This window comes from Pleuronectes platessa, chromosome 8 (assembly GCF_947347685.1).
Source record: "Pleuronectes platessa chromosome 8, fPlePla1.1, whole genome shotgun sequence".
Classification (NCBI taxonomy): domain Eukaryota; kingdom Metazoa; phylum Chordata; class Actinopteri; order Pleuronectiformes; family Pleuronectidae; genus Pleuronectes; species Pleuronectes platessa.
This window is the reverse complement of record NC_070633.1, coordinates 5,453,548-5,479,301: the sequence shown is the minus strand read 5'-3', so window position 1 is coordinate 5,479,301 and position 25,754 is coordinate 5,453,548. Positions and strand designations below refer to the sequence as shown.

General features: G+C 41.2%; 1 protein-coding gene across 1 annotated transcript in view; it reads right to left on the bottom strand.

Annotated features, from left to right (window-relative positions):
* The window catches only part of LOC128446405 (CTD nuclear envelope phosphatase 1A-like), a 51,795-nt gene extending 26,793 nt beyond the window's left edge, over positions 1 to 25,002 (bottom strand). The window contains exon 1 of the mRNA XM_053429437.1: positions 24,985 to 25,002. Within this exon, the coding sequence (XP_053285412.1) occupies positions 24,985 to 25,002 (18 nt within the window). The remainder of the gene's footprint in view (positions 1 to 24,984) is intronic.
* Positions 25,003 to 25,754: the final 752 nt, after the last annotated feature.

Sequence of the window (25,754 nt, the reverse complement as noted above, 5' to 3'; positions counted from 1 at the left end):
TCTGCAGCTGTGACAACTGTATCAAGTCATTTATTCACCCACTTCAGGAAACTTTACAATCTGACACAGGCACTTGGGATGCATAGTGAAGCCTCGCTGATTTCGCTTACCTCTTTGTTTCCAGAGACTACTGGCTTTGTCCTGATTCATGGTGACTCAGGTAGTGTGTGTGTGTTGAAATAAATTGAAGTCTGAGCTGCAGCATTAAGTCGTTTGTCATGGATGACAGAGTAAACGGGGTAGTCTTAATGAATATTTTAATTGATGCATTACCTTATTGAACTTTTGGCTTCTGAGTTTTTCTCCTGGCCGTCTCTAAAGGTTTAGCATCATTCCTAATTAATAGGTTGGTCATTTGTGATGCTGGCAGTTCTAAACAAAAACACACGCAGCCATTGATGCATATGTAGTGTAAACCCACACACACACACACACCTACTGCAAACCATCCTAATTTGAATATCACTGTTGGAACTCCATTCATTTTTAATAGGCAAGGGAAGTCAGTCGGCGAGTTCAGTGCATGTCTGACAGCGAGTCAAGCTATTTTGAAAAGTACTGCAGCAAAGACACACACAGGGGATAGAGATGCATGTACACACATCTTCATATAGGACATGTTGCATGTGAGCAGACAAGCACATGCACACCATTATACAGACAGTACAGATGAGTGTGTATTTGAATAGATAGAAACCACCAAGCTGTTAAAAGTACCTCCCAAGAGGCTGTTCTGTCTACTTGATCCCTCCCCCCACGCCCCTCTGAATACCAAACTCCTGTGAATTGTGGTCTCAATTTGTTCCTCTTCAAAAATAAATGAGTTTGTTATGTTGATTATAAAAATATGCTAATTCCCTTTCAGAAATGGCTCAGGTAAAAAACAGGAGAAGGGGTATTTCTAGTCCCGCCAATGACTCTGCATTAGGATGGATGACGTGCCTCCACATCCTCCCACTGTACAAAAATAAAGCCCAAATATGGCAGATATGGTCGCCGCAATATTGTTCTGGTGACATTTAGAGCCAGAGAAGAGCCTCTAAACTTATCAAGCACAGCACATTCCACAACAAATGTCAACAACACATTTTTTGTACTTTTGGAAGCACAAAACAATGCCAAGAAAAGGGGTTGGAGTTTGCCCTCCATTTTTTAACCTTGATTCCCAGTAAGAGATGCAGCTATGGCTACCAAGTCACATCAATCAATCAAATTGTATTTCAATAGCCCATATTCACAAATCACAATTCGTCTCATAGGGCTTTAACATTGTGAGACATCCTCTGTCCTTAACCATCAGCAAGAGTAAGGAAAAACTACTAAAACCCTTTTACAGGGTAAAAATACGTAGAAACCTCAGAGAGAGCCACATGTGAGGGATCCCTCTCCCAGGACGGACAGAAGGGCATTAGATGTCAAGTGTACGAAAACATCATCAAGATTAAAGTTTTTAGCAGCATTGATGAGGGTAAACATTTTGAAGGATAACTTCAATACTGTATGTCAAGAAGTCCTGCTGCAATCATAGTCTATGCTCAGCAGCCAGCAAGATCATGATCCATCATCAAGACCAGATCCACTATAGTCCAAAGTCATTGTCCACTGCCGCCAGTTAGGATCCATCATCAGCTGCCACCTCGGTCGTGGTCCACCACCATTATCTGATGCCAACGCGATAAAGGATCCTCCATTATGATCATCACACGATATAGAATCCACCACACTGGATCCACCAATGCGACCTCTGATGCGTGATCCACAAATCGCAATCCATGATGATGCGGCCACAGCTGCGGCCCTGGATCTGCGGGCGATAAGGCAAAGGGACTCAGGGGAAGGGGTCAAGTCAGAAACATGTATTGATGAGATATGAATTACTTTGATGTGTAAGGATGGAGAAGAGGAAGGAGAAGCTGGAAAGAGAAGCTCCGTGTGTCATTTGTCATAAATTCCCTTTGCACCATCAAGTGTTTTTGCCTTGTAATCAATGATACAGGCCGAACTTGAGGGTACACTGAGGCTCAAGGTAAATCTGACTGGCTACTGGTTTGTATGGTAGTTCTATGAAAACCATGTGGCCCACTCAGTAGATTAGACATCAATACCTCTATGCCTTTAAACTAAACGCTTCCTAGTTTAGAACATAGGACAAGTAACGTTCTGCCGCACTAATTAGCTCTAACTATAAGCTTTATCAAATAGGAAGGTTTTTAAGCCTACTCTTAAACATACAAATGGTGTGTGCTTCCCGAACTGAAAGCGAGAGATTATACCGCAGGAGAGGGGCTTGATGGCTGAAAGCTCTGGCTCCTACTCTACTTTTAGAGACTTTAGGGACGACAAGTAAGCCTGAATTCTGGGAGCGGTGTGCTCTAGTGGGTTGATAGAGTACAACAGCTCTTTAAGGTAAAATGGCGCCATATTATTAAGGGCCTTGAAGGTGAGGAGGAGAATTTTAAATTCTATTCTAGATTTAACCGGAAGCCAGTGTAGCAATGCTAATACTGGAGAAATGAGCTCTCTTTTCTTGGTTCTCGTCAGGGCACGTGCTGCGGCATTTTGGACAAGCTGCAGAGTCTTTAACGACTTAATGCTGGAGCCTGATAGTAATGAATTACAACAAGGGGTCAAACAACATCATGGGGCATCGTAGAAATATCTACCTTTAATCTTAATCTAGTTCTAGCTGTCACTGTACTACAGCATCCTGCCAAAGCCAGTGCAAACCGTGTCTGCAAAGCAAATGTGTCATGAGATAATACTTACTTACGAAACATAACCAGTCACTTCATTACTATCAAATGCCTGTGTGCCGACATAAGCAAAGTAAAAAAGGGCACAATGTTAAAATGATCTTCTCATATCAGTTGTGGCCAGTAAATGACAAAACAAAAATCAACATTTGTATTACCTATCCTCTCTGTTAAAACTAATAGACAATTAAAAAGTATGGATAGGTAGATTAGTAGAGTTGGAGTCAAAGAAATCAAAGAAAAAATATTAAAACCTAGTTTAAATGGACAACATTATATTAATTTGTTGCAGATAAAGTAAACTCCAGGATCATTCAGCTACACTGGTGACATGTTCTCTTCTTTCACATGGAGTGCCAAAATTATAAATATACATATAAATATTGAGGGCTCAACTGATTTCATAGTATCATCCCTCCTACAAAATTTGCCCTAAATCAAACCTGAACAAAATCCAGATCAAACATGTAATCCAACACTGTCACCTACCCAGTGACATGTTTAGCATGCACATTATCATAATCATTTTATATGTGCTAATTTCACTTTAATTTACCATTGCTTTTGTTAACAAAAACTCAAAGAGTTGGAACTCAGAGGATAAGGAAATAATCAATGTCTAAATACAGGCTAAGGTCATACACACGGACAATCTAAGAAAATACAATAATGGCTGAAAAGTGGTCGGCTAGAGGAACAAAGCCAGCCTGGCAAACAGGAAGTGAACCACAGTTGATATACATTCAAGGAGATCTGATTGGATAATTGAGCACATGTGAGCAGATAAACAACATCAGGAAGAGAGCTAACTGAAATGCATGAGGAGAAGATTTAACGAAAAATAAAAAGGGGAAATTTAGTTATGTGCAGTCCATGGTGTCTATGCAAGTGATCACCATGTTACAGCTCACAGCAAAGTACATGATGTCGATTAAAGTAAACACCCAAACATAAGTGGTTGGATCACAGCAAATTAAGATTTTTTTCCCACCAGATCCAGGTCAGTATGGTCCTGTTCTCTGGAACAAGCTGCCTGTTGATTATTAGACTTATTATTAGAGTTATTATTGTGTGAGGTTTAAGTCGGTTGATTCAGCCAGTTTAATGCTGTGTTTAAGTGCAATCTGTAAACAGGGGCTTGGAAGCCTATATCATGTTGTAGAATCTCTATAGCAGGGGTCACTAAGGCAGACCACTGTACAGATCCACCCCCAGATCTATAACTGATAATTAATTGTCTTAAACATGAATCTCCTTTGAAACGTTGAAACAACTTAAGATTTAGTTGTTATTTGATGAGCAGTTAATGTAACGTGAAAGGGAAATTCTATGATAAGTAATCAGCAGTACAGTACATTTCTTAATATTGCAACGAAGATTCCTGGCTAATTATCAGTGTTAGTCTTCTCAATAATGAATGTTTAGTGGATGTGACAGAATGTGTCTAAATGTATCATAGAACTCAAGCAGTGTTATTCAATGTCTCATCAAGCCAAATGTCAGATCATTCTTCGGGACATGACATTAGCAAACTTACTTCATGGAATCCTCAAGTCTGTGTGAATCTGAACCTTCCACATTTACTATGACCTTTACTGTTGTGGAGATCCCATTGAAAGTGCATCAGATTCCTCCATCTATAGCTCAGCTGCCTCTGGCCATGCTTCAATGACCTCCATTCATCCATCCATCTCAACAGCAGATGCTCTTCTCACTTGCAGGATACATCGATTCTTTCATCACCTGAACATCTTAGCCAGCCTTGGTCATTGATTTGCTTTTCCTATGACACAGAGCTTGTACTTGCCTCAGGAGATGAAGCTTAAAAGAAGGAGACAATTCAACTCTTGTAATAAGTATCTAAAAGCATCCTTCAGTATGCTTCCTATCCAACATGTGCACAGCTGTCTTGTTTGGGCACTGATTCAGAAGGATGCTATGGATTGCTACAAAAACTGAAATATCATATGGGAGGCTACAGATACAAATTAATATGGCTTGAATGCCCAGAGCTTGATGTGAACACTCTCAAAAAGTAGTGAGCATATGAAAAGTTCAAAAATATCAAAAAGCTAAGAAAGGCTTGTCCACAGGGACAAACAGACGAAACATTGGAACATGACAGTTGAAGAAGAGAACAACTGTCAGACCATCAGTGAAAAAGTGTATGTCAATCAAATACTACCAATCAACAACCTTAAAGACTGATGGCCTAGCCGAGGTGAATATTTTTTTTTAGTAAAACGGTTCACAGTATGTTATAAATAAAGTCTGTTTATATTAACATATTATGCCTTTTTATTGGTTAATTTTTAAATAGATAAATGAAGAATTTAGAAGGATCGTCACTATTAACCTGGAGATGACATTCATGGCCAAAATTGACCAGTATATCGTTGGAGTCCTCAACAAGAGGAGCTGCTAAAATTAAGATTCAGCGGATGAGATACAATATACAAGAGCTATGAATAAAAAGATTTCAGTTCATTTTTTATTTCTACCATGTGATATTGGTTGAGCTTGATTTACACATTATCTCAGGCCAGGGTTAGTGCTATGTTTATTCACTGTCACCAGAGACGTAACTTTGGACCCTTTTCATCCGTCGTCAGATGCACAGATCATCAGCTCTATACCCTGAAGCAATGGAGCAGTGATAGCAGTGAAATGTGAATTGCTCCTCCCACCTGTAGGGCGACCCAGAGTGTTCACCAGCAAATTGTCATCTTACTTTAAGAAAGAAAAGGATATTTGTAATATTGCCCTTTTTGACTAATGGATGTTTTTTCTCTTGCCAGAGCACAGTGACTCAAAAAGTGGGCCCAAATATATATTCTTTTTCACTCCCTCTGTCTCTCTATTCACTATTGAAAGTTTGATTTGCGAAACAAGACAGACAGTCTTTCTGTCTCTCCCCCACTCCTCTGTTATCTATGAGGTACAAGCTGTATTTCCATATTTGGACCAGTGAATAATATGACTGGGGGCCTCTGGGAGGAGGACCGGCTTATTATTGTGTCAAGGCTACTGAGTTTGCCCTGACAGGGTTATGGGAACACATACACACACGTTTATACCTCTATCTTTGTGGGAAATTCATTGACATACTGGATAGTCCCCTCAGCCCACCTCAACCATCACGACTACATGCCAAACCCTGCTCCTAACCCTAACTTTAACCATAATCATAAAGTCTTAACCCTCAAACAGCCCTTTGAAGTTGAAGGGAAGTAAGGACTGTCTAAAATGCCCTCACTTTCCCAAAATGTCCTTACTACAAAAGATATAAAACTCAAATTTTCCAGTTTTTATCCTCTGGCTATAGCACAGATGAACACCAGTGGGATTTTATTACACTTTTTTCATTATTTATTACCAACAGTCACAGAAGCTAGCTCCTATAAACAACGTTTATTTCAGAGTGTGTGTTATGACTGTTTTTGCTAGGGTGCTTGTACTGTGGGATTTGCATACATTTTCTAATTTTTGTGTGTATCTCTGCGTATAGACTGTGTTCATTTATCCGTGTTTGTGCCCTTTCCCTGTGCGTGTGTGTGTGTGTGTGTGTGCCCTCACTTGCCTCCTGACAATTGAGAACTTAATCTTAAATATCACACTAATCAGAGATGACCTTGATCAAAGTGAAGAGGAAATCTGTGATAAAAGTCTCGTCAAAGAACGTGACTGCAGTATATTTGTGAGAGATATAAAGCTAAAAGTTAAGATATAACCCCTACAGGCTATTTATGCAAATAACAGACATGGAACAGTGCAGGGATTATATGGAAGTAATGGAAAATGTGTTAAGAGAATATTTGGTAACCAGGTCCTTCAATAAATGTTTTTTCCAGATTTTGCCGGTTTGGCGAAAGGCCGTTAAGCAGCTTCCATCACCTAAGGGTACATGCATATATGCGAATAATATTCAAAATAATGATTACAATATATCTTATTTGAAGAGTCCCTTTAAGGATATCCAGGAGAAACTTTACAATAGAAGATGCTATTGAAACACATACTGAGCCAAGAGGGTAGCAAAATAATTTAAAGGCCCAATGAAATGAAGAATACATTTTCCAGGTTGTTGTCTCTTTTTGTATGTCAAAAACAAATGTTATAGTATTATTAACATCTGAATTCCTGTCATTTCTCTTTATGTAAAGGGTTTGATGACTTTAATCCTTTATTCAGGAGCGTTTAAAATGTTTGCCTTTGATTATAATGCCTTTTAAAAATATTAACTCATGACCATAAATTCCAACACATCAGCATAGAGGGACCAACATTTTTCATTCTAATTTGATCTATAAATCTGAAGGTGTAGGCAAAGGATGTGGTGAGTATTATGGAGGTTTTCTTAAGGCTGGTAAAAGGAGAACTCAGGCAGCAGCTGATGTCTTATGCAAACGATTCTAATGTAGACTTGATGCATCAAGGAGACCAGAAGTTGAAACAATATACAAATACTAACAGAGTAACATGATCAATTGTCAACCCAATGTCTGAAGATTTCTTCCACAGCATCCCAACTTCAGTCCAACACGAGAGAAAGTTCAACGTGAGTTGAAGTGCCGATTCCCAGAGGATGTATTCTAACCTCTAGTCTTGTAAACACAACACTGGCTGAAGCTGATGGCAAGTAAACAGCTGTTAATGCTAATGTTGGCTACACTGTTTTGGGTCAGCACAACTCCCCAGCAGAAATAATTTTATTTTTTTTCCACAGTCACACACACACCCCTGTGACAAACACACACAGTGGACAAAACAAACATATTATTAAAGTTTACATTGAATTAAAAACTGTCAAGCCCCTTTGTTTACCACCAGTCTACTTTTCACTCTAACATGAGAATGGAAGCACAACATACTCAAATCTGTTTGCTGATATTTGAAGTATCCATGTCCATTTTGCTTTATTAAGAAAATATTTATCTCATTCTCCAGCTGCTTAATTGAGCTTATAATTTTCTGAGAGACCTTGTGAGGCTGTTACAGTTTTTCTCCATTGCTTTGGCTCATTTCACGAAACAGAAATGACATTCTCAAAACAACACGTGCAAACCTCCAAACCACTGGGCACTTGTTCACAACAGATTGGAATATGTCATTCCTTTAATCAAATTGCAGCTGTATTAGCACATCCTTGCAATGTCAAGTACAATTTCCAACAGCTTGCACAAATTTCAAATGATTAGCACACCTTTGCAAACGGTTAGGTACAACTTCCTTCAGTTAGCAATTGAATATATATTGCTGGTCAAAACTGACTGTCGATTCTCAGTCAAGTGGTTGTTCTCTGCAGAACATGTTGGCATAATTTCATTGTGTACATCATCACCTGCACAATAGTTCACTCTACTGTCAAAATCTTTCAATCACATAATACCATGAAAAACATCATGGTATATACTGTAATAAGGATATCTTGGATCATTGGCTTAATTTTCAGGTGCAACTAGAACTTTAGTAATCAAGGTTGAGTTTCACACATCTGATCACCAATCACACAGTAAGTTTACAGTTTTTCTCCATTGCTTTGGCTCATTTCACGAAACAGAAATGACATTCTCAGAGCTCTAAGTGCAATTGGGAAAATAGCCAATATGGTTCAGGACAACTACATAGATCACCTTCAGAAGGTCATATCTCACTATGCCAAATTTTAGTTTTGATGTGCTTATTGTTTGACAGTATATTGTGCTGTACACATTTTCTGTTACTGTAAGCACGATGTATGGCAATTACTGTAACAATTTCCATGGCAGTATGAGTGCAATAAAGTATTTTATGTGAAACCTTGAATTCATCTTTTTTCTGTTTGATACACATAATATTCTGGAAAGAAAACATCTACTGTAACCATTCAGTGACCATTCAAGGACTGAGCCAAGATTGAAATGTGCACATGAGGGATATTTCTATGGTCCACTGCCATACTGACAAAACATCTAAACATTTTGACCTGTAGTGTTTAAACAAGGCCAAAGGGACTTTTCATTTTGGGGGCCCTGACTATTTATATGAGAAAATTATTTGGTTTTGAAACTTGAGTTAACTGTTTTGGGTGAGATAGGACCTTTTGAAGGTGATCTATGTAGTTGTGCTGAACCATATGGGCTATTTTGCCAATTGCACTTAGATTTCTGAGAATGTCATTTCTGTTTCGTGAAATGAGCCAAAGCAATGGAGAAAAACTGTAATGTATTTTAAATTGACAAATACAGTACATCAGTAGTCTTTTCCAAATATATGAAGAAGAAGAAGGATAGTGCTCATCGAAACTAGAAAAGCGCCAGGCCATCTAACAAATAACAGTCACAACCGACAACAAACTAGCTAGAACATCAAAAAATCCTCAATCTTAAAAACAAATACCCATAGGTGAATATGTTCCCAGCGGCTTTGCTGCTGGTGAAAGAGTCACGGTGTTTTAGCTTTTGATAGCCACAAGTTGTCATCACACATTGAGAGCTGCCGGAGCACAGATGCTCTGACAATTCACAGTTTTACAAGAACATAACGCAATCGCAAAAACAGGAGGACAAGGAGAGCATAACCCAGTTGATGTGACTCTGTATTTAGTATGAGATCAGAATAATTTGCAGCTGTTATATTTAAATAGTCCTATGAATTAACAATGCAGAGAAAACCCAATTACACCAAACACCGGGGTTAATTCCAGAACATCCTTTAGAGGACCTATATGAATTCATCAATTAATTAGCATTTCATAAGAAAGAGTTGGCTTCCTCCTCTACGATAGCTTCAAGGAGGTCAGTGGAAAATCTGAAAATAAAGACAGGTATGTCAGCACTATGTCATATCGTCAGCAAGAGTTGTGCTTCTTCACAGAATCTGGTAGAGTCAGACGAGTCAAACATGCAGTGTCAATCATTCATGAGGCAATAAACAGCAATGAAACATCAAGGTGTTGAAATTAACATCACGTCTGCATGACAACAGTCACCTCTGCTTGCACTCGCAGACTCTGCTCTCATTCTGCAGAAATGCCAAAATTGTGTCTATGCATGCTGCTGTATGCATTACTCTGCCATATTTGTCTTTGCTGCCTCGTGTTTCTCTGTCGGTTTCAGTTTTACTTTAATCGCAGCCCTTCTCTGATTATCATTCATCTCGTCAAACAATCTGTTCACAGGCTGCTGTAGTTCACCGGCTGCTGTAGTTACTCCTGTCATATCAATCATTCATACACACCCACACAGACGCCAGGCAAATCCCTGCCTGGCGTCATTCCTAGCCGATGATTCTGATTCCTTAATCACTGCCCCCTTTCATACACTGAACACTCAAACATAATTGTTTACTGCCACTTTAATGTATACAATTATAAGAGGTATCTACCGATTAATTCCACAAATGATTGTATGTCTTTTTGTCTCTGTTTATGGCATACATACACTCCTGATCAAAATCTTAAGACCAGTTAAAAAATGTCATGAATTTGCATTTTGCACTGTTGGATCTTAGGAAGGTTCTAAGTAGAGCTTCAAAATAGAAAAAGAAGAAATGGGAACAAGAGACCAAAAGTTGTGAGCAGGCAATTTATTGAAAACAATTAAACTCAAATAGGCTGTTCATCAGCTAATCAAAAGTTTAAGACCACAGCCTTTAAAAGCCAAAATCTGTGCAAAAATTTGGATTCCATGTCATTTCCTGTCAAGTAATCACACTGTGAAGATCTCTTGATGGCAAAGGCAAAAAAGCTCACCGTCTTTGAACGTGGTAGGATTGTTGAACTGCATAAACAAGGCCTCTCACAACGTGCCATCGCTGCTGAGGTTGGACGCAGTAAGACAGTCATTTTGCATTTCTTAAAAGATCCTCAGGGTTATGGAACAAAAAAATCAAGTGGTAGACCCAAAAAAATCTCACCGGCGCTGAGCCGGAGGATCTGAATGGCTGTCCGTCAAGACACGGGACGATCCTCGTCCCAAATTAAGGCCATTACTGGTGCTGCCTGCAGCCCAATAACCATCAGACAGCATCTGCGAAGGAAGGGCTTCAAAACCAAGAAACGTCTTCAAAGGCCACTTCTCCTTCAACGCCACAAAATTGCCCGTTTAGACTTTGCAAGGGAGCACCAAACATGGGACATTCAAAGGTGGAAGAAAGTTTTATTCTCTGACGAGAACAAATTTAACCTTGATGGTCCTGATGGCTTCCAACGTTACTGGCATGACAAGGAGATGCCACCTGAGATGTTTTCTACGCGGCACAGTGGAGGGGGCGCCATCATGATCTGGGGTGCTTTTTCCTTCAATGGAACAATGGAGCTCCAGGTTATGCAGGGGCGTCAAACAGCAGCTGGCTATGTGGAGATGCTGCAGCGGGCATCCCTCATGACTGAGGGCCCTCGTCTGTGTGGTAACGACTGGGTTTTACAGCAGGACAACGCTCCAATTCACAATGCCCGTCTGACCAAGACTTTTTTCCAGGAGAATAACATCACTCTTTTGGACCATCCTGCGTGTTCCCCTGATCTTAATCCAATTGAGAACATTTGGGGATGGATGGCAAGGGAAGTTTACACAAATGGACTTCAGTTCCAGACAGTGGATGCCCTTCGTGAAGCCATCTTCACCACTTGGCGCAACATTCGCACTAGCCTTTTGGAAACACTTGCATCAAGCATGCCAAAACGAATTTTTGAAGTGATCAACAAAAATGGTGGAGCTACTCATTACTGAGACAGTTTTTGACACTTTAATTTCTGTTTTAGGAGGTTTCTTTTTTTTTTTAGCTGTGGTCTTAAACTTTTGATCAGCTGATGAACAGCCTACTTCAGTTAAATTGTTGTTTTCAATAAATTGCCTGCTCACAACTTTTGGGCTCTTGTTCCCATTTCTTCTTTTTGCATTTTGAAACTCTACTTAGAACCTTCCTAAGATTCAACAGTGCAAAATGCAAATTCATGCAATTTTTTAACTGGTCTTAAGATTTTGATCAGGAGTGTATCTCATAAACCATCATCTAATCGGGTTCACACTCGATTTGTTTATTGTAAATTGCCAGAGAAAGTGCAGGGCGGAATTTAGTGCAACTTTGAAATGTGATACATTGAATGTTTATAAAAATAGAAGAAACAGTCACTCCGGTGCTCTGTAGCAGAGGGTGGGGGTGGGCGATGTTGACTGAAGGGTCAAACCACAAGTCAACATCAGCACCAGGTCATTTTAATTATTTGTTTTTGTTTATTTCAACATATCGGATTGAGAGACATTCACGGATGCGAAGCAACATCATGACATCATAGAATAACTTCCTGTTTTCAGCAGTTATTCTTCAAAGTAAGAGCACAATGTTTTTTTTGTGGCTGCAATCCTTTAATCTCGAGGTTAATTACAGCGCTTTTATTTGTATATGTTATGAACTCTGATCTTAACAGTGTTGATTGCATGTCAGCTATTTCATTGGTCTATTAAGCAATGTATGAAAGAATAATATAATTCAAATCATTAAATAATTTTCAAACTCACAGAAGTCACACACCTGAACAGACATAAAGAAAAATTGTTTTATTTTATTAAATTCACCTGACTGTATTGCAGGGTAAGTGTTTTCTAACTTCAGTCTGCACCATAGAAGAAGCTTTGCACACAACAATAACAAAGAAACAGTATATTATAGAACAGTTTGAGGAGGACTCACTAATGACATGTATTAATTCTGAAGTCGCTCCAGAGCATCAGCCCAGGCCAAGAGAACAGCCATTCTAAACAAATAATATGTTACCCTAAAACCAAGTGATTGACCCAAGTATTTTTAAGGTGAAAAGTTGCTTCACATTCTTCAGCTCATTGCATACCATATTTATATGCTATAAATACCTGGAGAGGTCTTCTACTTAAGCTTTCATGCACTGTTGAGTCAATTAGCTGGTTCTTTTGTGTGAGCGCATACATCTATGAATGTGATGAACCTCAGAGACCGTCCTTGAGAGACCAACCACTGGCCTGAACTCTGGTCTCCTCCCCTTCTTCCTTGCCTTCCTCCTCTGCTCCTCTGATCCACAGACTTACGGAAAAATGGAAGAAGTGCAGTAGGCAGAGTGGTTGGGGGCTGTAAGGAGGGGGAGATCAAACACATGGCATCTAAAAAGAGAGGCAGAAATCCAATTAGGGAAAGAAGAAGAAGGAAATGTATGCAATCAGATGATTTCCCCCACCAAAGGCAACTGTATAACAGGCTCTAAGACTCGTTGTTTATGCATCACAGGAAAGAAGTTAAACTCAGTAGAGAGGGAAACAGACTGCAGCAGGAAAGGAGAGATGGGTCCATGGATAACTGAGTTGTAAACTAAATGAACGTTACTTTCAGTTCGGAGTAATAAAGCATATTGTTTCACTTGTTATAATTAATGTTCTCTTACCCCTACATCACCCCAAATAACGAGAAAGATAATGTTATTTAAGTCAACTTGACAGGAGCATTATCAAGATAATAATAAACTTACTAATGAAGATTAATTGATGTAATTGATTACATTAAATCCAAACTAGGCTGTAATGTACACTACAATACCCAGCCATGTGAGCAGCAACCTTAATGATCTATGACAATGGCATCATCCTGATTCCCTCAACTAAAAGTAAATGTGATTTTTACGCTGAGCTTTGCATTATCAAAAATCAAGCTCTGTGAAAAACAACAGTTCATGACCAAAGGTTTGTTCAGCAAAAACCTCTTTACAATTGTATGCCATTTTTATGATTCATGATACATCATCCCAGGTCAAAAGTTAACATTATAATGTGTATAAATGAGCCACATCAAAGTAACATTATAATGTGTATAAATGAGCCACATCAAAGGAACATGACTTTAAAGCCATTACCACAGAGTTTCGAACTTCTAATTGGTCATATTTACCTTCTCTAAAAAAGCCTCTTCTCATCAAAGATTGGTAATAGTTTGGAAGCATGCAAGCATAAGCACAGTGCTATAAAGGTTGACTGTAGCAGATCAGTTTTAATCAATCAATCACTGTGAGGACATTAAATGTTCTCGATAAATTTGGATGCCTTTTTTTAGAAAGCCTAAATCTCAAAAAGTCACATTCGGGGTATTTTATGCATGTTTTGAAGTTTTTCATGTTGTTAACAAAGTTTTTCAAAAAGAGCACACCATTTACTTAAATTGTATTTATTTGGCTGCAACGCTATGGACTCAAATCACATAATGGTGAATAGTTGAGTAGTTTATTTTCGGATTAACTATCCCTTTATTGTCAGATTTCATCAAGGAAAATGTGTCACTTTCAGCTAAATCTAAACTCCTGGACAAAATGTCACAATTATGGTAAGGAATCCAGCAAGTGGAGTGGGGTAGTGGGACATATCAGGTTTGTGTGGTAGATTAAGGCATATCTTTCCCATTTAGGCCCTAAGGAAACTTTAACTGTGCCTAACCAATTTACTGTACTGAATGTCTTTTCATTAAATCAGCGAAATTTGTAGTCCAACAATATAGTAGCAGCATTATTATATTGCTGAAAGCCAAATGGATATTGGATAATATAAATGTCAATATTCTCTAATGTCGATGTCTTGAATCAAAAACATCCTGTGGCTGATAAGAACTGAAACAGTAAATTGACGCAGCGAAGTACAATCACAGTCACTCTTTGTCTTGTAAGAAGGGAGGAACTGATTTTACATTTTCATTAAAATGAAAGTTTTACAACCATTACTACATGATATCAAATGCAACAATTCTAGTATTTGTATGTGTACGAGTCCCAATTTATTTTGAAATGTTACTTAATATATATAAAGTCCTGATGTTCTGATAATCTCTGCCTCATTTATATTAAATCAGTATGAGAAAAATAGCTGAAAGCAAAAGTGAATTAACACAAAGAGGGAAAGAAAACAGAGAGGAAGGACGAGTCCCAGGAGAGCTGGAGGATATCTGTTCATTTGGAGCTGCACTGCCCCTCGAAGTCCCTTGTCAACAAGCTTTGCAGAGCCTCCACTCTTGAGATTAATTGGGAGGCTCTGGTGTGTATGAGAACAATAGAGCAAGACTGCATATATATTTCATCAAAATTAATTACGTGACTGCACATCAGTGGGTTTACCTTTGCATGTGTACAAGAGTACCGCACTTGGCAATGAATTGTCATCTGTCATCGCATACTAAATAGCTCCTTATTTATTATACAGTTGAGATGCCAACACTAAGTCGTGCCACAATCTGCTTTGATCACAGCCTCGAAAAAATCTTCCATCCTTAGACCCTTGATTTGGATTAAGCAATAACTTTCCGCAGGAAAATCCTTGTAGCGGCAAACAAAATGAAAAACATGGAACAAACCTCAGGAAGGGCCATAGAGAAGGAAATATCATGTTGACAGTCTAGATCAACATAGTACATTCAGTGTATAACAACATTTAAAGATAGTGCTGACCTTGATGCTATGTTAGGTGTGCTCGGTCACAGATCCTTTAGACGGCACTCTCTGCAAGGCTGGATGTAACCAGCTCCCGGACGAGGTTAACATCAACACCAATATTCAAATACCAACCCAATTAAGCAAATATTCTTAATAAGACTCTGCCATGTAAACAGCATTTTCTGATTACCTTAATACAATAAAGCTCATACTCCGAATAAGAAATAATCAAATTAAGACATGGAGTATTCCAACATGTAGACATTTTAACTGCATCAAAACATTTGAGTTTTCATAGCATTTTTGCGATATCGACATACAGCAGTTAAAAACTGCTTGAATACAGATTCCCTGGGTGTAAACAAGATGGAAAAATGAAAAATAGTTGAAGCTTTTGCAAAATAAGACAGAAAACACTATATTAAACAATTTCTAGTTTTATAACCTGCAAAATAATGTCGGACATAATGAAGTTATTCATAATCAGACTATGTTCTGCAACATGAATGGGAATATAAATCTTATTTTAACGTGAAGGAAGAGGGAAACATAATCAGCCTTAGTGTGCTACACCAAAACCTTGGGAGAAGATGATTACTGTCACAATTATGGAGGAATTCTGTATTATAAAAAGAAGCAGCTTTTAGCTCCCTCTTTAGACACACTACTGTCAAGCTGACTTTATTCTTGAAGACTGTTATGAATTCTATTGGACAGATTTGCATAAGTTGTGCAGAGACACTCAAATACCACAGAGGATAAGCACTAATAACTTTGGCCATTATAGTAGGGTCAGGAACCTCAATTCCGTGACCATTCTCTGGAAAATATGTTTTGACGACTGATTTGACTTCTTTATACCTTTTATAAAAAATTTAGCCCCCATGTCCCTCGCAAAAATGTCGGCATTTTTCGCTAGAGGGCCGAATCCAAAATGGCAGCCGCACTATCTTGTAAAAGTTACTTTTTAACCAGAGCACCTAGAATAATGTAAGAGGACACTTTTTGTGGTACATTCACCATTAAGATTGTGATTCTGACATCATTTTGCCATTTAGACATCATCTTGACCCCGAAATCCAAGATTGCCACCATCTGGTAGAGCGAAAACAAAATTTTTGATACACAAATTAACTTTTTAACCAGAGCACCTAGAATAATGTATGACGACACTTTTTGTGGTAAATTGACTATAAAGATCCTCTCCTGGAACCGTCACCTTATCGTGGTGGAGAGGTTTGCGTGTCCCTGTGAACCTGAGGGCTGTGTTGTCTGGAGCCTTGTGCTCCTGGTAGGGTCTCTCATGGCAGAGTGGTCTCAGGTGAGGGGCCAGACTAAGAATGGTTCAAAAACCCTCAATGAATATCGATACAAGAGGAGATGGGACCCAGCCCGGAGGAAGCCCGGGGCCCCCGTCTGGAGCTAGGCCCAGACGGAGGGCTCGATGGCGAGCGCCTGGTGGCCGGGTTTGCCACGGAGCCCGGTCGGGCACAGCCCGAACAAACTACGTGGCACCCCCCCTCTCTTCATCTCATGGGCCCACCACCTGTGGGAAGACCCGTTGGGGTCGGGTGCGCAGCCACATGGGTGGCAGCGAAGGGCAGGGGTCTCGACGGACCAGACCCGGGCGGCAGAAGCTGGCTCTGGGGACGTGGAACGTCACCTCGCTGTGGGGAAAGGAACCGGAGCTTGTGAGGGAGGTGGAGCGCTACCAGTTAGATCTGGTGGAGCTTACCTCCACGCACAGTCTCGGCTCTGGTACCGTACTCCTGGATAAGGGTTGGACTCTATTCTTCTCCGGAGTTGCCAAGGGCGTGAGGCGCCGGGCGGGTGTGGGGATACTCATAAATCCCCGGCTGAGCGCCGCGGTGTTGGAGTTTACCCCGGTAGACGAGAGGGTCGCCTCCCTGCGCCTAAGGGTTGTAGGGGGGAAAACTCTGACTGTTGTTTGTGCGTATGCACCAAACAGCAGCTCAGAGTACTCGGCCTTCTTGGAGACCCTGAATGGAGTCCTGCATGGGGCTCCAGTAGGGGACTCCGTAGTTCTGCTGGGTGACTTCAACGCCCACGTGGGCAACGATGGAGATACCTGGAGAGGCGTGGTGGGGAGGAACGGCCTCCCTGATCTGAACCCGAGCGGTCGTTTGTTATTGGACTTCTGTGCTAGTCATGGATTATCCATAACAAACACCATGTTCGAACATAAGGGTGCTCATAAGTGTACCTGGTACCAGAGTACCCTAGGCCGAAGATCAATGATCGATTTTGTGATCGTGTCATCTGATCTGAGGCCGCATGTTTTGGACACTCGGGTAAAGAGAGGGGCGGAACTGTCAACCGACCACCATCTGGTTGTGAGTTGGATCAGGGAATGGGGGAAATTTCCGGATAGACCTGGTAAGCCCAAACGAGTAGTGCGGGTGAACTGGGAACGTCTGGAGGAGGCCCCCGTCCTAGGTATCTTCAACTCACACCTCCGGCGGAGTTTTTCTGGCATTCCTGTGGAGGTTGGGGACATTGAGCCGGAGTGGGCGGTGTTCAAAGCCTCCATTGCTGAAGCTGCGGCGGCTACCTGTGGCCTCAGGGTCTTAGGTTCCTCAAGGGGCGGTAACCCTCGGACACCTTGGTGGACACCGGTGGTCAGGGAAGCCGTCCGATTGAAGAAGGAGGCCTTCCGGGATATGATATCCTGGAAGACTCCTGACTCGGTTGCAGGGTACCGACAGGCCCGAAGGGCTGCAGCTGCTGCCGTGTCGGAGGCTAAGCAGCGGGTGTGGGAGAAGTTCGGAGAGGTCATGGAGAAGGACTTTCGGTCGGCACCAAAGTGTTTCTGGAAGACTATCCGGCACCTCAGGAGGGGGAAACGGGGAACCATCCAAGCTGTGTACAGTAAGGATGGGACTCTGTTGACCTCAACTGAGGAGGTCGTCGGACGTTGGAAGGAACACTTTGAGGAACTCCTGAATCCGAATAACACGCCCTCTATGTTGGAGGCAGAGCTCGAGGTTGATGGTGTTTCGTCGTCAATTTCCCTGGTGGAGGTCACTGAGGTAGTCAAACATCTCCGCAGTGGCAAAGCCCCAGGGATTGATGAGATCCAGCCAGAAATGCTAAAGGCTCTGGGTGTTGAGGGGCTGTCATGGTTGACACGCCTATTCAACATCGCGTGGGAGTCGGGTACAGTGCCAAAGGAGTGGCAAACCGGGGTGGTGGTTCCCCTGTTCAAAAAGGGGGACCAGAGAGTGTGTACCAATTATCGGGGTATCACACTTCTCAGCCTCCCTGGTAAAGTCTACTCCAAGGTGCTGGAAAGGAGGGTTCGGCCGATCGTCGAACCTCAGATTGAAGAGGAACAATGCGGTTTTCGCCCCGGACGTGGAACTACGGACCAGCTCTTCACTCTCGCAAGGATCCTGGAGGGGGCCTGGGAGTATGCCCATCCGGTCCACTTGTGTTTTGTGGATCTGGAGAAGGCGTATGACCGGGTCCCCCGGGAGAAACTGTGGGAGGTGCTGCGGGAGTATGGGGTAAGGGGGTCTCTCCTCAGGGCCATCCAATCCCTGTACTCCCAAAGCGAGAGCTGTGTTCGGGTCCTCGGCAGCCAGTCAGTTTCGTTCTCAGTGGGTGCTGGTCTCCGCCAGGGCTGCGCCTTGTCACCAATCCTGTTTGTGATATACATGGACAGGATATCGAGGCGTAGTCGTGGTGGGGAGGGGTTGCAGTTCGGTGGTCTGAGGATCTCGTCACTGCTTTTTGCGGATGATGTGGTCCTCATTGGATCATCGGCTTGTGACCTTCAGCACTCACTGGATCGGCTGGCGGCCGAGTGTGAAGCGGCTGGGATGAGGATCAGCACCGCTAAATCTGAGGCCATGACTCTTAGCAGGAAACCGATGGATTGCTTACTCCGGGTAGGAAATGAGTCCTTAGCCCAAGTGAAGGAGTTCAAGTACCTCGGGGTCTTGTTCGCGAGTGAGGGTACTATGGAGCGTGAGATTGGCCGGAGAATCGGAGCAGCGGGGGCGGTATTGCGTTCGCTTTACCGCACCGTTGTAACGAAAAGAGAGCTGAGCCGCAAGGCAAAGCTCTCGATCTACCGGTCGATCTTCGTTCCTATCCTCACCTATGGTCATGAGGGCTGGGTGATGACCGAAAGGACAAGATCGCGGGTACAAGCGGCCGAGATGAGTTTTCTCAGAAAGGTGGCTGGCGTCTCCCTTAGAGATAGGGTGAGAAGCTCAGTCATCCGTGAGGGACTCGGATTAGAGCCGCTGCTCCTTTACTTAGAAAGGAGTCAGCTGAGGTGGTTCGGGCATCTGGTAAGGATGCCCACTGGGCGCCTCCCTTGGGAGGTGTTTCAGGCACGTCCAGTGGGGAGGAGACCTCGGGGAAGACCCAGGACTAGGTGGAGAGATTATATCTCAACACTGGCCTGGGAACGCCTCGGGATCCCCCCGTCAGAGCTGGTCAATGTGGCCCGGGAAAGGGAAGTCTGGGGCCCCCTGCTTGAGCTGCTCCCCCCGCGACCCGACCCCGGATAAGCGGATGACGATGAGATGATGAGAGAGACTATAAAGATTGTGATTCTGACATCATTTTGACATTAAGACATCCTGTTGACCCCAAAATCCAAGATGGCCACCATCTGGGAGAGCAAAAATGTTACACAAATCAGCCCCCAGGTCTCCAGGAGTTGTGGTAGGTCGCTTTACAATGTACTGTGTGAAAAGAGATGAAAGGGAGAGTGTGCTTGGAGACAGATCTACTACCCCCATTCTTCCCCTGCAAAGAAGATAGCAGTTGAACAATGAGTGGTGAGAACTCTTCCTCCTTCTCTAGTTGCTGAAGTTTGATGGACTTGACATCATCTCTGAGCCGCTCAGCTACATTGTGCACAAGTTGCTCACTGCTGACACCAATGGATGAGAGCGCTGCTTCGACATATGTACCTCCCCCACATGTATCATAGACTAGGTCACTCTGGTTCCTCTGAGGGCGTGAGTTGAAGCCAATCTTACCCCCAAACTCCCGGGTCAGGATGTCTTTGATGTAAGATAACTTTACCCCGGATCCTGGGAAGCCGTACCCAGATATGATGGATGTGTAGTCATGGAGGAGGCTCTGTATTGATCTTAGTTCATGTTCCACAAAGATAACTGTTTTGACGTGGTCAAAGAACATTGTCTGAGCCTCACGGAGAGTGACATTGTGCATCAATGGAAGCTTGTCATCTTCACTCATTTTCTGGTATCTATGCACATGTTTCAACCAGCATTTTAGGTGATATCTGATCTCCAGTGCGTAGGGTTGATCAGCCGCCGAATCTATGAGACAGTTAATTCTGTCGCGCATTACTTGATCTTCCAGGGCCACTGTGTGGTTCTTGAATGCTGTCCATGCTTGATCATATGAAATCAAGTGCAGCTTTGATTCTGGGTGCTTCTTCGACTCTGGAGCACAGCACCAGACACATTTAGTTTTGTCATGGATCGGTCCTAGGCTTGATCGCAGCCATTTGGAAGCTGAAGCCGCATGTGGGGAACAAACATCAGACATAGACGAAGACTGACATTGGCTTTCTTCAAACTCTTCTTTTCTCTGTCTTTTGTTGGCTTGTTCTAGTTTTTTGGCGTTGGAAAAGGTCAGTATACATGTCAGTATATGTCCAATCGAACCTTTATCCCAATCGACAGTTCTGTAAACATCTCCAAATTTGTCTAGACCCTTCCATAACAGGGCCTTTTTTTTTTAGATTTTTCCACCTCTCCATTGAGGTAATTGAATCAGTGTCTTGTTAAGCGTGTTCGTTTATCCTAAATATGACAAGACAAGCCAAACTCGGTTTGTTCAATCAAGTATTTATTTACTGCAATCATTGTGATTCTGACATCAATTCAAAATGATGTCAGAATCACAATCTTTATGGTCAATGTACCACAAAAAGTGTCCTCATACATTATTCTAGGTGCTCTGGTTAAAAAGTTAATTTGTGTATCAAATTTCGTTGTTGCTCTACCAGATGGTGGCAATCTTGGATTTCGGGGTCAAGATGATGTCTAAATGGCAAAATTGTGTCAGAATCACAATCCTTATGGTCAATGTACCACAAAAAGTGTATTCATACATTATTCTAGGTGCTCTGGTAAAAAAGTTACTTTTACAAGATAATGCGGCTGCCATTTTGGATTTGGCCCTCTAGCGAAAAATGCCGAAATTTTTGCGAGGGACATGGGGGCAATTTTTTTTATAAATGGTGTATAGATGTCAAATCAGTCGTCAAAACATATTTGCCAGAGAATGGTCACGGAATTGAGGTTCCTGACCCTACTATTAGGTTCATAGTTTTGGTTTAAAGTTAAATGACTGAATGGAAAAGAAATCTTTAGATTTGCTTGTGATGTTCAAGGACATGAGTTACAGTATATCTTGACTTTTTAAACTACACAATAACTAGGTCAATATTTCAGTTTTTCCAATACTTTGATTCAAGACCAAAGACTGCAAAATCAACTTATCAAACTTAGCTGTATATTCACTGAGCTTTATTTTTTTTTGTAATCCTCTTGCTGCAGTCCCACTCATTATATCCCTTGACAAGTTTTTCAATCTGGTAAATTGTCAAAAAAACTCATATTTCATACTAGCTCTACATTGCCCCTTTTTCAAGAGGTCTTAAGCTACTGTCAATCAACACATCCTGCACCAACACTTCAAATTAAAAGCCTTTCAGTGGCCCGGATGTATAATACCACCCTTTTTTCCAGGCTTGACTGTTATACCAGCCCTACAAACATGAATATATGTGACTGAGGGAGTGAGTGAGTGACTGAGTTATAGCATTGACCAGCAGCTAGAGTGTTTCAGAACATTCGATTTTAGGCCACCTTCCAGGCCGATCAATCTTACCACAATATCAACATCGAAATTCTTCATGTATCAAACCCCCGATGGTTGTGAGAAACCTGGGTGTCATGTTTGATTAATGGCTTTCCTCTCCTGGCAATGCTGCATGTCTCCCGGTCTGATTTTTTCTCGAACATGTTGAGAAATGTTTGACCATCCTCACACATTAGTGTATATGCTACTATATATTATATATCTGTACAGGAGAATAGTACCTGTCTAATTCCACAGATACTCCCTTCTCTCTCTATCAGTACCCAGGGCCCGGTTATCGATAAAGGACCAACCAACAGTACACTGTAGTGTTTATGTTGAGCGACTTCCATATCTAACTCAGATGCCCCAGACAGAGAGGCACCAACTTCAACTCTTTAGGGTATTTCACCATTGGCAAGAAGTAAGGACACAATGTGATTTAGTTATGCATACTTTAGGCTTAACTATCCGATAGGATTCGAACGCCTACATGTAAAATACAGAGTGACAGCAATTCTAGCCATTCATGGATGTGCTGTTAGAATGGGTGTTATACGGAGCCAGATAAAGCCTGATTATTCTGACACTAAACTCCATGTTTATCTCTCGCCACAACTACTGCAACGCCCATCTTTTGTTCCCCACTTCAAACACAGTAAAACTCTCACAGATGGTTTAGAATGTAACAGGATGTCTGCTTTTCGATTAGCCTAAAGTGATAGGCCTGTGTATCACTCCACTGCATATTGCGCTCCGCTGAGCAGCGATGGACAACAGAATCAAAATCAAGATATTTCTTGTGACTCCTGACTCTTAGACCATCAAACAGGCTCACAATCAGTCATGGCAACATCATTCCTCCAAGCAACATCATCTGCCATTCCCATCCATGCACACAAGACCACTGATGTACAGTCTTCTTGATTCCCAATGGTGGAACAAGCTATCAAATGAGAGCAGTGGGATCCCTGTATCTTAAAAACCAAGCAAAAGTATTCAATTGGGATTCAATTTGTGGTAAACGAAGTGTTAACATCAGAGTATGGTAAGGAACATAGTTATGCACAGGCCAAGTTAAGGAAGTCATTTACACGTTTGAATATGCACACATATATTGGAACATTACATAAGTCGTCATGTGGAAGGCAAAAAGAGGCTATGATCAAAATGTGGAGTTAATGAGGGTTGACACGGGTAGCTCGACCATCAGAATTCTCTAAAGGAGTACAGAGAGAGAGTGAGCGCCAGTGAACTACAGTGAATTGTCAGAGCTGCTCCACGGGCAATGGGAATACATTAAAACATGGTTGTTAAGGGCTTTAATGACAGGCATCAAATGATGAAACGGAAAAATAAAGCTTTACGCTCATGGCTGCAATGTGACTCAAAATGATGAAAAGGTTTCTCTCCAAATGGATTTAGGTTGGCCTCAGAGTGGTGTAAAGTCTATTGGGGATAGAGAGCTTGAGCATCAGTAGCAGATGTTCCATGATGAAAGATTCCAAATACAAAAGGTTTATGATTAGTGGGAAAATATAATATGATGAAATGATTGAGAAATCTTTGGAAACACTGTCAACAATCATCAGTGCTCTATAACTCTGCTAGGTGTTATAGGATTATAATCAGTAGAAGGAGGCTTATTTAAATTAAAGGACAAGGGGAGAATTCTGCACAGGGAAGCAAATGAGAAAGATGATCCCATGCTAAAAAACATAGTTGGGTTGCCTTTGAGCTAGGCATTTGTAACCTCCATTAGTTTCTCACAATGAAAATGCTGATATGCACTTTAAATATGCACCTAACATCTCTTACTTTGAAGTAAGCAAGTACACCCGGTTACTTTTACATGTAAAAAGTCCTGTATTGGACAAATTGGACAGCGCTCACCTTGATTTAATTGGTGCTAAATGAAGGTTAGAAGTATTATATATAACTTTAACTATATCAAAATGTATAAAAAATAACAACCATACCAGTGAATTTTTTTTTATCTCGAGAAATCTGTGAATCTGTTAGAATAAGGTGACAATCAGCTCCATTTTGCGGTTTGTCATAAGCCCTTTGCACATTTCATAATTGTGTTTAGATTGAAATTGATTGTTATCCAACTTTAGTCGAATTTGAATGACACAACTTGTTTTCGTTTTTACTTTTCACCAGTTATTTCAATTGTATTGTATTTGGCTGCAACACTGTTTACCCCTGAATCTCCAAAAGTGTTTTGTGGACTCAACACACCCACCTTTCATGGGCAAAGTGGTGAGTAGATAATGAGGGAAATATTTGTTTTTCGGTGAGCTATCCTTTTAAGTTGTCAGTGAAAGAAGATGAGCACACAGCTACTTTGAGATTTCCGCCAAACAGCAACAGTTAAAGTGATTTTTGAGAGGAGGGGACCTCGGATTAATTCAACTTGCGGAAAAAAATCTCCCAAACTTCTCGATCTTAAGTTGTCAGGAAAATAAACTGAGCCAACGGTAGCTGTAGCTCGGCTCACAGCTTTTTGAACACCTCCTCTGTCTATCAAACACTGTTGGGGTAGAGTCGGGTTAGAGTGAAACTGCTTTATTCAGTGTTAACTAGATTTAATCTTTGTTAATTTATTTTGGAGAGATGTTGGAGACCGTTGAGTGTTATTCAGTTCCTAGGAAGAACTTCTTGAACCAGAAACAACCCGGAAACGAGAAACTCGAGTGGCATTACATTATATTGTACATTGTGTAAGTGTCGTTCTGTCCAGGACAGACATGTGCAGGTCCACGTGCACATGGGTTTTCTGCTGCATGTACTGTATTTGTATGTATGTTTAACTGCCACATGGGGTATGAATTCATCACATGAATGAATTTGTCTCATGAATTTCCTTGTTGGTCCACCTCTTCCAATCTGGAACAAATTGGTGGACCAACAAATCAACTCAAACAGCCATACCTTGAACACCACATCCATGGCTTTAAACAGTGTGTGGCTAAAACAATGGAAACCTACACAGCAATAGTAAATGATAATGTGTGAAAAGTAATATTGTTTGCCATCAGATCAAATTACATGGTTTTCTGGTGGTAATTTACTGAATTAATTTTGTGATCAAGTTAGGATTGTATGGACTGAAAAAGTCACTCACAAGCATGGAATTTGAATTATAATACAAAAAGTGCAAAGTTCCGACAACAAAATATATAATTTCCAAGAGATATCAAAAGTTTGGCATTTCTTTTATTGATCTTGTTCCCGTGAGAGGGAATTCTTGATAACGCAGGTTTCCAGCGATAGATGTATTAAAGATGAATATGATATGAATTGATGATTGACTTTAGTTTTGAAGGCTCAGGAATTTTTTAAATAATGATACAGAGAGAAAAGGAACATAAGGATGAGAAGTATGAGTGAAGATTAGATTGTTTGTCGATCATTTTGTGAGATATGTCATAATCTTCTTTTTTCTTTGCCTGGAACTCTTTGACTAATACTGCAGTATGTGGAGCTGGATATGATGAGGCCATGCTCACAGGACACATATTTGTTGTTTAACTTTTGTTTATTCTGTTTTCTCCATCATTTTATTTGTATTTTGCGTGATTGCGCTAAAACAGTGCCATGCATAAACATGCTCAAATTTTGGTAAACTGAATTGATCGCTTTGCAGCTGCTGAGCTTGAACGTGGGCATTGATTACTCTTGTGAGACTTATATGATGCTCA